This window comes from Eschrichtius robustus, chromosome 19 (assembly GCF_028021215.1).
Source record: "Eschrichtius robustus isolate mEscRob2 chromosome 19, mEscRob2.pri, whole genome shotgun sequence".
NCBI classification, from domain to species: Eukaryota; Metazoa; Chordata; class Mammalia; order Artiodactyla; family Eschrichtiidae; genus Eschrichtius; species Eschrichtius robustus.
The window spans coordinates 48,877,092-48,891,631 of NC_090842.1; the positions used below are offsets into that span (position 1 = coordinate 48,877,092).

A 14,540-nucleotide genomic window follows, 5' to 3' on the forward strand; every position below is an offset into this window, starting at 1 on the left:
GACTATATATGATACGTTTTAATTCATAAATTGCAAACATCTGTTCCATTTATCCATTCATGTTTATAATTAACTTCTATAATTTTTATATAAAATTGTCATATGTTAATATATTTTTAATAGAACACATTAATGGATAACTTTGTGATGAAAAACTTGATTTCTGACTGATCTATTTAAATGGTGAGTTTACGTGGCTTCTTCGAAGTTCTTTAATGCTCCGAACATCTGAAACTCAGATGTGTATTCTTGGATCTGTTCCTAATTTGATCTTTGACCTTGGTCAAAATCATAATATATCTTTTGCTAATTTTTCTCCTTTTAAAACTGTAGCTTTAGATGCTGTTTTTGGAAGAAAGAGTGAATATAATCTAAGCATATGTTAGCCATTCATTTTATGTTGGCTGCAGGAGTCTTCCATACACAGGTTGTTTCCAGGTTCATTTAATAGCTTTCACTTGCCAAGGATTGGTTGTGTGTTTGGGTTTACTTCTATAAAGCAGTGGTTTTCTAGTCTGCTGTAAATTGTTATAGTAGCGAAAATTTTTAGAGTATTACAGAAATGGTTTATAATTTGCTACTATAGAAAACTTTTAACATTTATTTTGATTATTAAAGTTCATATTTTAGTAATTAACTCTGAAGAGAACTTGTTAGTTGAAATAGAGGTGATTTTAGAAGCTATATTCTAGCCATACTATATACTGGCGTGGCATGACAAGTTATAGCATGTGGCTTTGTAAGGTGAACTAAAGGAGACAGATATTAAAGTTAAAGAGCTGAAAGACAAGTTATGATTTTTGTTTGTGGTGACCATTGAAAGATTTATGTATTTTATAAGTCTGAAACATAAAACTTGTCAATACTGTTTTATCAATAATAGTTATAGAGAATAGGCTATGAAACGTAATTTTGATATTTTCAGATTTAGAAAACAATTCTGTAAATTTGACTATATGATGGAGGTCATCTGTTAGTACCATATCTTGTAACAGCATTGTAGACTTCCTCCCGTTGCCATCTTTAAAGCTTTAATTTGCTTTATAAAAAAAATTATTTTTTTCAAGTGAAAAGCTGATAGGTTTGAGTTCAGATTTTATCCATCTCCTGCCTCACATGAGGATTATAAATAAGATAAAGCCATTTAAAAAGTAGAAATATTCATATATAAAATTATAGTAGAATTTTTCAAGGATTAGGCTCCATAGATTTCTCCTAGGGTATTCCTGTCTGGCAGTGCCTTAGAGTTGAAAGTATCCTGTGACAAGGCTTTTATGTGTTACTTTAGTAACTAAATTCTCTTGAGTAAGGATAGAAGATGGGTATTACTTGTGTTGAATTTTGCATTATAGCTAGAGTGCATCGTGACCATTTCTGCTTATGCATTTTTGAAGCTCTCAAGCAGCTATTCACAGTCTTTATTAATATGCTTGTGAATCCTCTGGGGCTCTTGTTAAAATACAGATTCTGATTCAGCAGGTCTGGGGAGGCCCTGAGAGTCTATACTTCTGAGATGTTCTCCAGGGATGCCAGTACTGCTGGTCCTTGGACTACACTCTTAAGTAGCAAGATTCTAAGAGACATACATCCTTGGAGGTCTACTGTTTGGCTTAAAAATCATGACCCCCTCTTTCTCAACATCCTCCTCACCCCAAGAGAAAATCTTATTAAGTCTAGGTTTGCGCCTTTTAAAAATTGGCTTTTAACAGCCATTTTTTTTTTTTTTTTTTGAATAGCAAAACACCGAATTGCTCATAAACCTCACTCCAAACCAAAAACTTCAGATATTTTTGAAGTAGAATTCTCAAATGATCTAAAATCCAAGGACCTGCTTGCTGATAAGGAACTGTGGGATCGACTTGAAGAACTAGAGAGACAAGAAGAATTGCTGGGTGAAATTGATATTGATAGGTACCTAATGACAAAGTTCCTTACACACATTTCCTTATAAAATATGTGCTGATTGAAGAAAATACAGAAAAGCGTGCTATACTAAAATATCAATAACCCTACCACCCTAAAATAAATATTAATTCTCTAGAATATTTTCTTTTAAGGCCATGTGTTCATGCACATGCCAGTGCATGTGTGTGTACAGAAATACACAAAATCAATATTCCTATTTTTTATTATAAGGTTTCAGCCCTATATTGTATAATAAAATAAGATATACCAGATACTTCACTTTTAATAATTATGGATGCCTTTATATATTATATTTTAAATGAGTTGTTTTTATACTGTAGTCAAGATAATGCTGTATGTTTGAATGACTTGTTAAAAAGAAATATGGGCATTCAGCTTAAGTTTGTTGCTGTAAAATGTTTATCCTTGCTTTCCTTTGCAAACTTTTCTGCTTATTGAGCAGGTAATTTGTAATCTGGTCAAGTAGTTATAGATATGAAAAACTTTACCAAATTGCCATTTGAAATACGTATTAGCACTCACTCAGAATTATCAGAGTGCTCAGTGAAAACTGTTACTATAGAAGTTCCTATATTATTTTGCTTAAATGATATGCAGAATTAGTTACTGTGAAAAATAAGACATGAAGCACAAAGGATATTTTTTTCACTACCATTTCACCTATACTTAGGTCTTTTTGATTAACTGATACTGTTTAATTTTTGTAAATCAGTTTTTAATCTTATGATTTTCTTGGTCATGATTCTTTTTCTACTTTTACGTGTTGTTATTTCAGTTCGTTGCACTTTGGGTTTTGTTATTTTTATAAGGTCCTCAGATCCTTTGTAGAATGAAGCATGAGAAGTGTATGTATATGTATAAATCATGTACATATGTAGAAATCTTTTATTTTTTAAAATTACAATAATACATGCTTATAAAATATTTTGATTATAGAAATAGAAAAGAATATGTTATAGTTCTGTGGTTGTAGTTTCTGGTCTTTAAATAGGGATAACATATTCTCTGTGATTTCTTACAAATTTATGATTGTATTTGTATGGTATTTTATTGTATATGGCCAATATCCTCCTTGCAAAGATAAAAAAAAAAAATCTACTGTATTCTACTTATGTTTGAATAACTACAACATATAGAATTAGCATAGAAACTATTTTTTATTAATTCATTTCAAAACATTTTATTAGCCTAGAAATCTAGTTTAAAAATACCTTATGCAAAACCTTAGTTTTTACCCTTTGAACTTAAGTGCAAATTAGAATATGTAAAATTCTAGTGTGTTTGTTTGATCTTGTTAATTTTCTTTTTCTAGTAAGCCTGATACTATGATTGCAAATGGAGAAGATACGTCCTCTGAAGAGGAAAAGGAAGATCAGAACATAAATGGGAATATGATGAATCAAGTAACGGACTCTCTCATTCCCAGCAATTGTTATCAGAATGTTACAAATTCAGAACTGTTCAATGGTCAAGTGAATAGTCATTGGAACTGTTCAATGAATGGTTCAAATTCTTATCACAATAATGAAGATGAAGAAGATGATGATGATGATGATGGTGGTGATAATGAAAATGACCATGATACCTTAGGGGCTGAAGATAATTCTATACCAACAATATATTTTTCTCATACTGTCGAACCTAAGAGGGTTTGTATACTTTTAACTTTACTAATTTTTCATATAATTTGAATATTAGAGATCATCTATGATATTCTTTAGAAGAACAATATTAACAGGGATTAATATTGTTGATAGTGCCAAACAAGAAAACCAGTTTTTGCCTCTTGCTCTGACCAATTTATCTAAAAAGAAAAAGGAAAAAAAAAGTCTAGTTAGCTGGTATTGGTCCATTCTCTGAAGCCACAATAGAATTTGAAATTTGGGGGTCTGGAAGGAGATGAGTTTGAGTGACAGCTACTGTAACTCCACCTGTCCTTCATTCAGAAAGCTTTCTTAAGAATTCTAGAGTTAATTTGGGCATTTTGGTGTATTTAAGACGAAAGTGACTTGCATTAGTTAAATTTTTAATTATATCCGGTTGTTTCTATTTGGGTATAAAATGAATAGGAGCATCATGAGCAAAAAGGAAAGATATAGAAGGAAGTAAAAATTAGTTCCATTTCTCACAAATTAAATATAAACATCTCTGGGTGGTAATCATGGTTTTAGAATTTTGATATTTTAGAGCTGGGGGTTACTACAGAGAGATCTTCTAATACAGGTTTTTAAATTTTCTTAGTATCAAAAGACTTTTTGTTCCCTCCATACTTATTGTAGAATACCCAGTTTTAAAATCCCAGATCAAAGCAGGTTGGATCTCACTGAAGGAAGGACCTTAAACTCATTCCCTTGCTCTCTTGGCCTCATAATACTGCTTTAAGGAGCCACCGGGAATTTCATCTTTCTAATTTGTCTTTCTCAAGGAAACTTAGGGCCTAGAAGACCATAGAGCTAGTTAGTAATTAAACAGGGACTCCTTTTTCTCAGTTTGGTGCTTTTTTTTTTTTTTTTTTTTTTTTTACCACAACAAGGTACCCTTGCAGGATTTGCCTGTATCAGAGGTGAGGGTCTGTGGTAGCAGCCTTAAATGCCTGAGATTATTATTTAATGAAACGTGTTTAAGACATATTTGCTATTTCTTAGGTCAGGTTTTCCCTGCTCTAATGTGAAGTGAAATACTTATATGGTGTTTTAAAATATATATTCTAATACTTCAGACTAAAAGGAGCATCTTGGAATTCTTTGGAAAAAATTGACCTATTAGCCAGGAAAAAAGTTTGTTTTGTGATTCGCTTTTCAGGCTTTAAATTAGTTTTCATTTAGATAAAACAGGAAGAATAATATTTGCAGGAATGTTACGGGGAATAGCAGTCATTAATGTGGAAAGATGGTGTAAATGCCGAGTAGGGATAGAAGAATAATGTATTAATCCTGAACAGGGTTGATTTTTATTTTTTGGTCCTTAAATTTTTAAAAATTAGAAGTATTTTAAAAATTCTAAATAGTTAAGCATTATCTAATATTGTTTTTATGACTTAAATTTTATATTCTTACTGAATATTTATTTTGGTTAATTGTGCTCTTTGTTTTGAAATGAATGATTTAAGCCAAAAACTTAAAGTAATGGGTAATGTGAAAGCTTATAATAATCTAGCATTTAGTTTGTATGTATTTTGCTTTCTGTATAATAATAAAGTCACTGATGACTAGAATTGGTCACTTAAGGTATAATTTAATACTATAGAAGTATGATAAGATAAGGACTTGTTAGCCTTAGCTGATAATGCACATCATTTCAGTGTCAAAAAATGTAAACTGCCTCTATTACTATTATTTCTTTAATTGTAGAGTTTATTGGTTTTAGTTTTGGCCTTGATTTCTCAAAAGGATCATAATTTTTTGCTGTGAAATTTTTAGGTACGAATAAATACTGGAAAAAATACCACTTTAAAATTCAGTGAAAAGAAAGAAGAAGCCAAACGTAAGCGAAAGAACAGCTCTGGCAGTGGTCATTCTCCCCAAGATCTGCCTATGATCAGGACTCCTGCTGACATTTACAGGTGAGTGGTATTCACAGATAGCAGAGCAGTCTGCTCTTCCCTTCTCATTTCTTGCAACTGAGTATATACAGGAAAAGGCTGCTTGTAACACAGAAGGCTCTCACTGAAAAGTGAGGTATTCTGATAGAGTTAGCTTAGTGTTTTAAAGGCTCTCACAGGAGCTGCTGAGCCCCACCCCAGCTTCTCAGTTCAAAGCAATTGGAATGTTGCTTGGTTTTTTGCTTTTGCCCCTCTTTGCCAGTGCTTTTAAAACATTCCCAATCTAGTCAAAAAATGTTGTATGTTAACTTTAGAATGAAAGTTTGTGTTTCTAGTGTGCTGGGGCAGCACTTTCCTATCACAGCTATGACAGTGCTTGGCATGTGCTTTACCTTTCCACAGAGTCGAAGTTAAGTATGCTATTCCAATTTTTTGTTGTATTGTTTGTTGAGAAAGCTATCATTTGAAAATACCTACTGTTTTCATGACGCTTATTTGTAAAACAGTGAAAATTGCTAAATGACTTCTGAGTAGGTCTAAAATATATGTAGAATTTTGGCAAATCACGCTGTTGTCACCCAGAACATGTGTATAGATAAACGGCTGTATTTTATTAGGCCAAACAATAATAAAAGTAATGTAAATACGTCATTCGAGGCTACAGAACTATTGTGATGGTGAAAATTTTGGATATAAGTTTGAATAAAACATTTCAGATTAATTTCTAGAAAAGATTTTTAAAAATCCTTGTAAATTTATCCTCAGTTTTATGAGTTAACTAAAGAGTGTATTTTTTTTGATATTATAGAGTCTTTGTTGATATCGTGAATGGAGAATATGTCCCTCGTAAGTCCATCCTGAAATCTCGCAGTAGAGAGAACAGTGTTTGCAGTGATACCAGTGAAAGCAGTGCTGCTGACTTCGATGATAGACGGGGAGTCTTGAGGAGCATTAGCTGTGAAGAGGCCACTTGTAGTGATGCTAATGAGAGCATTTTGGACGAGGAACAACAAGAAAATCATCAAAAGAAACTTTTGCCTTTATCAGTAACACCTGAGGTATGTGTGTATCTTTAACTCTTTATTTTATATAGTATCTTTGACCAATCTTTGTGAGTTAAAAAGGTGGTGGTAGCTCCATTTCAAAGGGGTATGCAATTCATTTTCCCCATTTTGGAGTTGAAAAGATTTTTTAAAAATTGTAGCTGCTGAATCTTCCAGGTGTGGTCTGGAAATCATTAATCTTACTGTTCTGGAATTATTTTATATAATTATTTATTGAAGTTAATCGACAGAGTAATAGCATTGTTTATCTTGTAGCTTCTTTAGTTCATACATATATTTAGTCTCAAAAGTCATAGATCCTAATTAATTAACTCTAGGCTTGTGCTTTTTTGATAATTAATAATTTATAAAAAATTAATAGTCACTAGCAAACACAATATAGGTATTATAATAAAGTAGTTCAAAATGAAAGTATTACCACTCTTGAAGTTCTATTTCTGTGAAATAGGAATTTTAAAGTATCTTAATTAGCGTATGTATTTCATTTTTGGCTAGAATTTTTTTTTTTTTTTTTGGCTGCACCACACAGCATGTGGAATCTTAGTTACCCGACCAGGGTTCGAACCCATGCCCCATGCAGTGGAAGCATGGAGTCTTAACCACTGGACTGCCAGGGAAGTCCCATGTCTAGAAAATTATTTAGCAGCTTATTTTAAATAAATTCCACTAGATCAGACTTAGAGTCATTTTATGCTAGTTCAAGTAGCAGATTGTACTTTTCTCTTTTAAATGCTTTGGTTGAGTTAAAGAAAAAATATATACATGACAGATAACAGATAATTATCTATAGTCCTGTGTTTTGGCTCGTGCCAATGAAATTTTTAACTCTTTGGAATTGTGGAACCATTTTACAATTTAGTGAGAGCTGGAGATCCTCTCCTCAGAAAAATGAGTGCACACATATACTCTTACCAACCATGTTGCACATAGTTTTTTGCGTGGGGAAAGGAGGGGTATTGGGAGATACCAAAATAAGAATGTTATGGTTTCCATTATACCCAGACTTGATATTTTTTTACTCTTATGTTTTGTGGGTATTTCAGATTTTTCATTTAAGAAGGATTTAGGAAGACTGGGGAACTCATACCCGTATCAAACTGATATACCCATTTGAGTATAAGTCAAATACATATAAAAATATATATCTTTATATATGAATAAACATATGTAAAACTTCTGTTGCTTTTGTTAAATAGTCCCTAAGTGGTACTAATTGTACTAAATGGTAACTGGGGATGGAGGGGTCATTGGTAATTAGGGGCAGTATGTATGATTAGAATATTCTCCTTCCCTTCTCCCAATATAATGATTTCAGTTGACCTGGAGAGTATCTTAACTTATTTAATAGTCTTCCCTACTGTTAGAAAAACAGGTGGTAGACTTTTGCTGTTTTTAAGTATCTGAAAATTAGGTTTTTGTAAGGACTTAATATATTGTGGTATAGCTAGAGCTCAAGTCTGGAACTTATTTTCATTTCATCCTATTCAATAGCTTTGCATTTTGTATTGAACTGTTACAGTTAGCACCTAGATGCTATAAATTTTTTAACATCAAAATAAATAGTTCATGGGATTATGGCAAGTACTTTGAAAAATATCTTTTTTGATATCTTTAAATGTTAAAATATTCTCTTTTTCAAAAGCATTTTTAGTATAATAAGAAGGCTCTGTGCTCATCGTGATAAAATAGAGTTTTTAGAAAAGTAGACTTTGAATTTCTTTTAAGAGCTGGACTCCACCCAAGGTCTCAGAGTACTGTGGGAGGGTCAGGGCATTTTTGGTTTTTGTTTCTTTGGTGGGGCAAGCTGGTGGAGGTTGGCTTTTTAAACTATTCAAGTGATACATTGTCATTTTGTACACTTGGTAGACAAAGTCAAGCTAAATATACATGAAAGTTTACATGTCAAATTTTAGTTTGTACGTAATGAGTCTTTAGAAGATGAAAGTGAGGGGGTTTCAAATACTAAAAATCTTGGGGAAAAAAATCATAACTTCTTGATTTTGATAGATCTGTACATAAAAAGACATATCTTTGGTTTTATTTCCATCATTTTGTACACATTACATACATACATTACATACAGTTGACCAAAATTAAGTCCAGCAAACATCTGGTTGAGATTAAAGAATCATTTTTTGTGGTGCCTTGATTTCTCTCATTGAATTAATTGTATGAAAATTTGAGACTGATACTTATTTCCACTAGCACCAGTACTTTCAATTTTCAGTTTCCACCGATCTCAGATAAAAATGAGGCAAGATGCAATAAAATACGCAAATAATTGCATGAATGAACACCACCTAAGAGATGTCACTGCTGCTGAAACTAAGCTCTTGGCTCACAGGCAGCATGGCCACCATAGGATAGCTCATTCATCAGCTGATGTTTGACACCCTAATAGAATTCTTAATTTTAATACATTATTTTTCACAGCATGGTCTGGATATAAATGGAACGTATGAAAGTTGAGGACCTTTTATTTACCCATTTTTAAAAAATCCCATGTGAACATGTTTTTACATTTTTGTTTTCTTGCATGTGTACTATTAAAAAATCTACTTATATTTGGTGGTGTAGTTAAGATATATTTTAATGGTACTTGATTTCTATGAGCAATTTGTATTTTGATGTTATAGTTCTGTCTATCAAAAAAAATCTTATGAATTTACTTTTAATGAAAAGAAATGTCTAATTGGCAAATACAGGGTAAAGATTTTGTGGGCACCTTATTTGCATTTTATTATCATAATCTGACTTTTGTCTTCCAGGCTTTTTCTGGAACTGTAATAGAAAAAGAATTTTTGTCACCTTCCTTAACACCACACCCAGCCATGGCTCATCCTGTGCTACCCACCATTCCAGAACGAAAAGAAGTTCTGTCAGAAGTATCAGAAGGAACTGCAAAGAGGGTTTCAAAGTTCAAAGCTGCCAGATTGCAGCAGAAGAACTAGGGCCTGCCTAGGAAATGGGAGTTTACATCCTAAAACCTAGTTTTGCAGTTGTTTAGAATATATATAGCAAAATATGTTACATGTAATCTGAAATAAGGCATCCTGAGTTAATTTAACAGCAAGTTCTCTTACTGTTATCAATGGTGTTAAAAAGAAATCAAAGTAAATATTTAAATACTTTAATATTCAGCTTGTTTCGTTAATTCTCTGAATACTGTCAACACTCTTGTTTAAGTTTGCCTTATGAAGTAGTGGCAGCATTTTGAATTATTTTTCAAAGAATACTGTTCATATGCATTGTTTTTGTGTTTTGAACTAAATACTGGCAGTTTTGTACCAGCTGTGATACTGTGCATACCATATGGACCATCTTAAAGAAACTTTTAAAATTTCAAATAGTTTCAACACTTATATTACTTGCTTAAGCATTTTAAAGGCACTTTAAAAAAATCTACTTCTTGTAGGTTTTGCAGCTAGGTGGCTATTGAAAAAATCTCTCCCCCTTTGCCTGTCATTCTGTAATCTCTAAGACAGAAAGCTGCATGTACCCAAGGGAAAGTTTCTTTGATTGGAAGAATGGTATTTTGTAAATTTTTTTTTTAAGTAAAAATTTTATGAAACTTGGTCTCTAAAATGTTGTGAACTTTATGATTCAGAATCAAATATAGAAATGTATTTGATTCATATATATGTTCCATGCACCACACAATGGATCCTTGAATTCTTACAATTCCATAGGCAGTTCTTCCCTAGTGTGTACAGTTTTAACTGGCATTATATTTTGGGAGAGAAGGAAAGGTTGTCTAGATAATAAAAATAAATAAATAGATAAATAAATAAAAATTTAAAATAAGAAATTGTATGTTTTAATCTCCCAAACATTTTCGTTCTTTAAGGTTACTTTCCTAGTAGTAAATGATTGAAAAACATATTTACTTTTGGTAGAACTCCTTAAAATAAAGAGAAATTTATTCTAACGTTGAAAATTACACTGCAAGTGTTAATCATTAGCTTGATGCATGCTAAAATGTAGCTTTTAAAAAGCATTCTGCATTAGTACTAAAATAAGCCATCAAGGCCAGTCCAGCCTCTGTTCATGGCTAAATATTTAAAGGTTATTTATAGCTTCTTTAATGAATTCTTGCTTAAACAAAGTGAAATTATGTCCTAGAAAAGTAGAAGCTATTTGTAACTAGAACAGCACAACTATAAAAGTTTTATGAGTATGTATTTTAATAATAAGGGGGTGAACCTGAATCCCCACAAGTTAATGGATAATTCAGATCAGAACAGAGGACTGATTTTAAAAGACTGCCTAAAAATGTAGAAGATTTGTTCTTTAGTAAATTTTGATCAACTGTGCATGTATTTTTAGTTAAAAACTTTTTCTCTCAGCCAATCCCCCACAAAAAAGAAAACAACCAAGAGTACAACCACATACACACAAAGGAGCCCCCAACTCCAACTGCTTGTCAAGTGAGCCTTTCTGTGTTAGATTTTCCCCCAGAAACAAACTTCACTGTGGGATTATTCTGGTGTTCTTTGCAGACATATGATTTCAAGAGTACTGTCATTAAATAATTTCTCATGTTCTTCAACTTCATCTTGAACCTGTTGTTGTTCATGTAGTTTATGTTTCTTCGTGCAAATAAGATGTTCCCTCATGGAACAAGATGGTAGTAGGAACAAAGAAGTATTCGATTTTCTGCTGAAGACCAAATGAAGTAGTGTTGCCCCACTTCATAGCTTCAGTCTTAAAGTTTCAAATTGTAACTTAACCTTACAGCTTTATTTTTCATATTAAATTCAATATTCAATATGATAAAATGAAGTTGGTCTTAAGTGTTCTCTTTTAAGTCGTAAAACAGAACAGACTGAATTTTTTTAACTTTTAATTTTGAACTAATTTTAGACCTACAGAAAAATTGCAAAAAATAGTAGAGTTCCCATATATCCCCTCATCCAGCTTCTCCTAAAATTACAACATCTTGTATGAACATAACACAATTATTAAAACCAGGAAATTCACTTTGGTGCAATGCTATTAACTGTAGATCATATTTGAATTTCACCAACTTTCTACTAGGCGTTCTTTTCTGTTCCAAGATCCTATATAGGATCCCGCCTTGCATTTATTTGTTATTGCTCCTTAGTCTTCTCCAATCACTGGCAGTTTTTCAGTTTTTCCTTATCTTTCATGACTTTGGTATTTTTGAAGAGTACTGGTGAGGTATTTTGTATGATGTTCCTCAATTTGGGTTTGTCCAATACACATGATTAGAATGAGGTTTTGCATTTTTGGCAAGACTACCACAGAAATAGATAATATCAAGAGGTTCAGATCAGAGATGCGTTCTAGTGAGTCATTTCAGGAGGTCCTTAATTTTGAGCTGCATCATTTTAACCTTGATCGCTTGGTTAAGGGGATGTCTGCCAGGTTTCTCCACTGTAAAGTTACTGTCTTTTTCTTTGTAGTTAATTAAATATCTTGGAGGAGATACTTTGAGATTTACAGATTTCTTTTTCTCCTCAACCTTAAGCCCACTAATTTTCACATTCATTTGTGGATCTTGTCTGCAACAGTTATTACTGTGGTATTTGCCTAATAGTGATTTTCTGTTTTGCCCTTTCTTTCTACATTTATTTCTTGGAATTCTTTCGTAATGAAAATCTGTGTCATTACCCTCCTGCCACCCCTCCCCCTGTTTATTAATTTGTATCTGTATGGACTTGGATATTCTATTCTGTGGGTCAAAATCCAATTATCATTATTTTGTTTATTCAAATTGTTCTACCTTTGACCTTTAGGAACTCCTTTGAGTTGGCTCCTGAATTCTTTCAACAAGTCTCCATCTGTTTTGAACACTTTCTTTCTGACGCCACAAAATGTTATAGGTGTGTATTTTTCCTGCCCTAGCCTTGGAACCAGTAACCACTTCTCCAAGGAGCCTTTGATCCTTTTATTGGAGAATGGTGTTTAAAAACCAACATCTTCTCATGTAGGTGTGTGTATTGCCATTTTGGTGTCATTGCTTCTAGGCACTTTTAGTAGGTAGGGCTAGGAAATTATACTAACTGATGCACATATCTATGTATATTTGCTTGTTTATGTACATTAAAAAATGTAAGTGTACACTGATACTTCTGATTCTAACAACCACAGGATTCGTTTCAGTTTTTCCTTATTTATGACATCTTTCTTCAATAGTGAGAAACGTGGCTCTTATTATATACAATGTATTTACTTATTTTTACAATATCTAGTACAGTTGACCCTTGAACAGCTCTGAGGTTGGGGCACTGACTCTCCTCACAGTTGAAAGTTGGCATATAACTTTACAGCTGTCCCTCTGTATCCATGGTTCTGTATCCGTGGATCATACAGTACTGTAGTACGTATCTAGTAAAAAAAAAAAAAAAAAAACCCACATATAAGTGGACAGGCACATTTCACACCCATGTTGTTCAAAGGTCAACTGTTGACACACGAAAGTAGTTTTAGAGTGCTAATCCTAACCTCCCGGAGAGACACGTTTATTAAGTATATTGCACTATTTATGTTGAGTTCTTTTTTTCTTTAGCTTTATAAGTATCAATCAAAAGTTCTTTTTCTTTCCCACTCCTTCATCGTGATTGTTATTCATTTATAATAGAGTTAGGTTCATTTGTTAGTGTTTGTGCTCCATTTTGGATTCTCTCCACATTGTGGCTGGGTTTAATGGTTTATTTGGGGAGTGTGTGGAGGGTATATGAAACATTAATGTGGTTCGAAGAGTCACAGCTATGTAAAAAGATAAACAAGATAAACACTCCTCCCTCATTGCTGCTGCCCCATTCTCATTTCTGTCTTCTTTCTGTCACTTCCTCATCTACCCATCGTTAGTAACCAATCTCTTTATTTTCTGGTTTAACCTTTTTGTATTTCTTTTGTACAAATAGATACACATATATTTTCTTTTTTTTTTTCTTTCTTACATGAAGGATAACATGTAACTTCTCCCTTCCACTTTAATGTGTTTAATAGTATGCCCTGGTGATCACTCTATGCCTGTTTACAGAGAGCGTCCCCCTTTTTTTTTAACAGGTATACCACTTTTTTTGTGTAGATGTAGCATAGCTTATCCAGCCACTTTGCTGTGTATGGACATTTAGGTTTCTGAGTAATTTTGCAATTACAAATATGCAGTGAGTAATATTGATGTGTATGTATTTTTGTGTCATTGGAAGTATCTTCCGGGTAGATTCCTAGAAGTAGGATTAATGGGCTGTCTATGATTTCTTTTAAACATGATAAAGTCTGTTTTTAACAGTATTTGTTTTCTTATCAAGGATGTGGTTTTAACACATTTGCTTGCATATCTACATTTTATTGATAATTCTTTGATAATAACTTTGGGACACTATAGTGTCCTAAATGGACTTAAAGTGTTTATAGTGATTATACTCATTTTGCTATATTTTTATTTTGGGGGGGGGGGTGGAATTGGTCATGCAGGTGATTTCTAAGAGCTTTCCATAAATCGGAATAATTTCCAATTTTATAAAATACAGATACCTCATTATATTAGATTTATTTTTCTCCTCCATAAGAAATAGCTTTTCAAGGATGCTAATCTTTTTCTATGTATCCTTTTGGTGAGTGGCATATAGGCTTTCAATTAAATGCCTGTTAAATGAATTCCTCAACTACAATAAATATTTATGGTTTTATGTTTAATCCATTGGTCGATATTGTCAAGTTTTTACATTTTAAAATGCTTTTTCAGTTATTTAAATTTCATTTTAAAGAAACATCATTTAGGATATGAAGTTTTTGCAGTTCCGTTAAATAACAATGAATCATAAAGAATCAATAGTTTTGATCACTTACTTTGTGTCAAGCATTTTCTATATACTTTATGTGGATTATTTCATTTAATAAAGCAACCCAGCGAGGTAGGCACTATTTTTCAATCCCTTTCCCCCATTTTAGAGATAAGGAAACTAACTCAGATTAAGCAATGTTTTAAGCCACACAACTATTAAGTGTGGAATTGGGGTTAAAAACCCAGGCAGCCT

General features: G+C 32.6%; 1 protein-coding gene across 1 annotated transcript in view; it reads left to right on the plus strand.

Annotated features, from left to right (window-relative positions):
* Positions 1 to 10,116, plus strand: part of URI1 (URI1 prefoldin like chaperone) — a 64,039-nt gene extending 53,923 nt beyond the window's left edge. The window contains exons 7-11 of the mRNA XM_068528952.1: positions 1,737 to 1,911; positions 3,239 to 3,575; positions 5,346 to 5,488; positions 6,276 to 6,525; positions 9,300 to 10,116. Coding sequence (XP_068385053.1) covers positions 1,737 to 1,911; positions 3,239 to 3,575; positions 5,346 to 5,488; positions 6,276 to 6,525; positions 9,300 to 9,482 — 1,088 coding nt within the window. The 3' untranslated portion in view covers positions 9,483 to 10,116. The remainder of the gene's footprint in view (positions 1 to 1,736; positions 1,912 to 3,238; positions 3,576 to 5,345; positions 5,489 to 6,275; positions 6,526 to 9,299) is intronic.
* Positions 10,117 to 14,540: the final 4,424 nt, after the last annotated feature.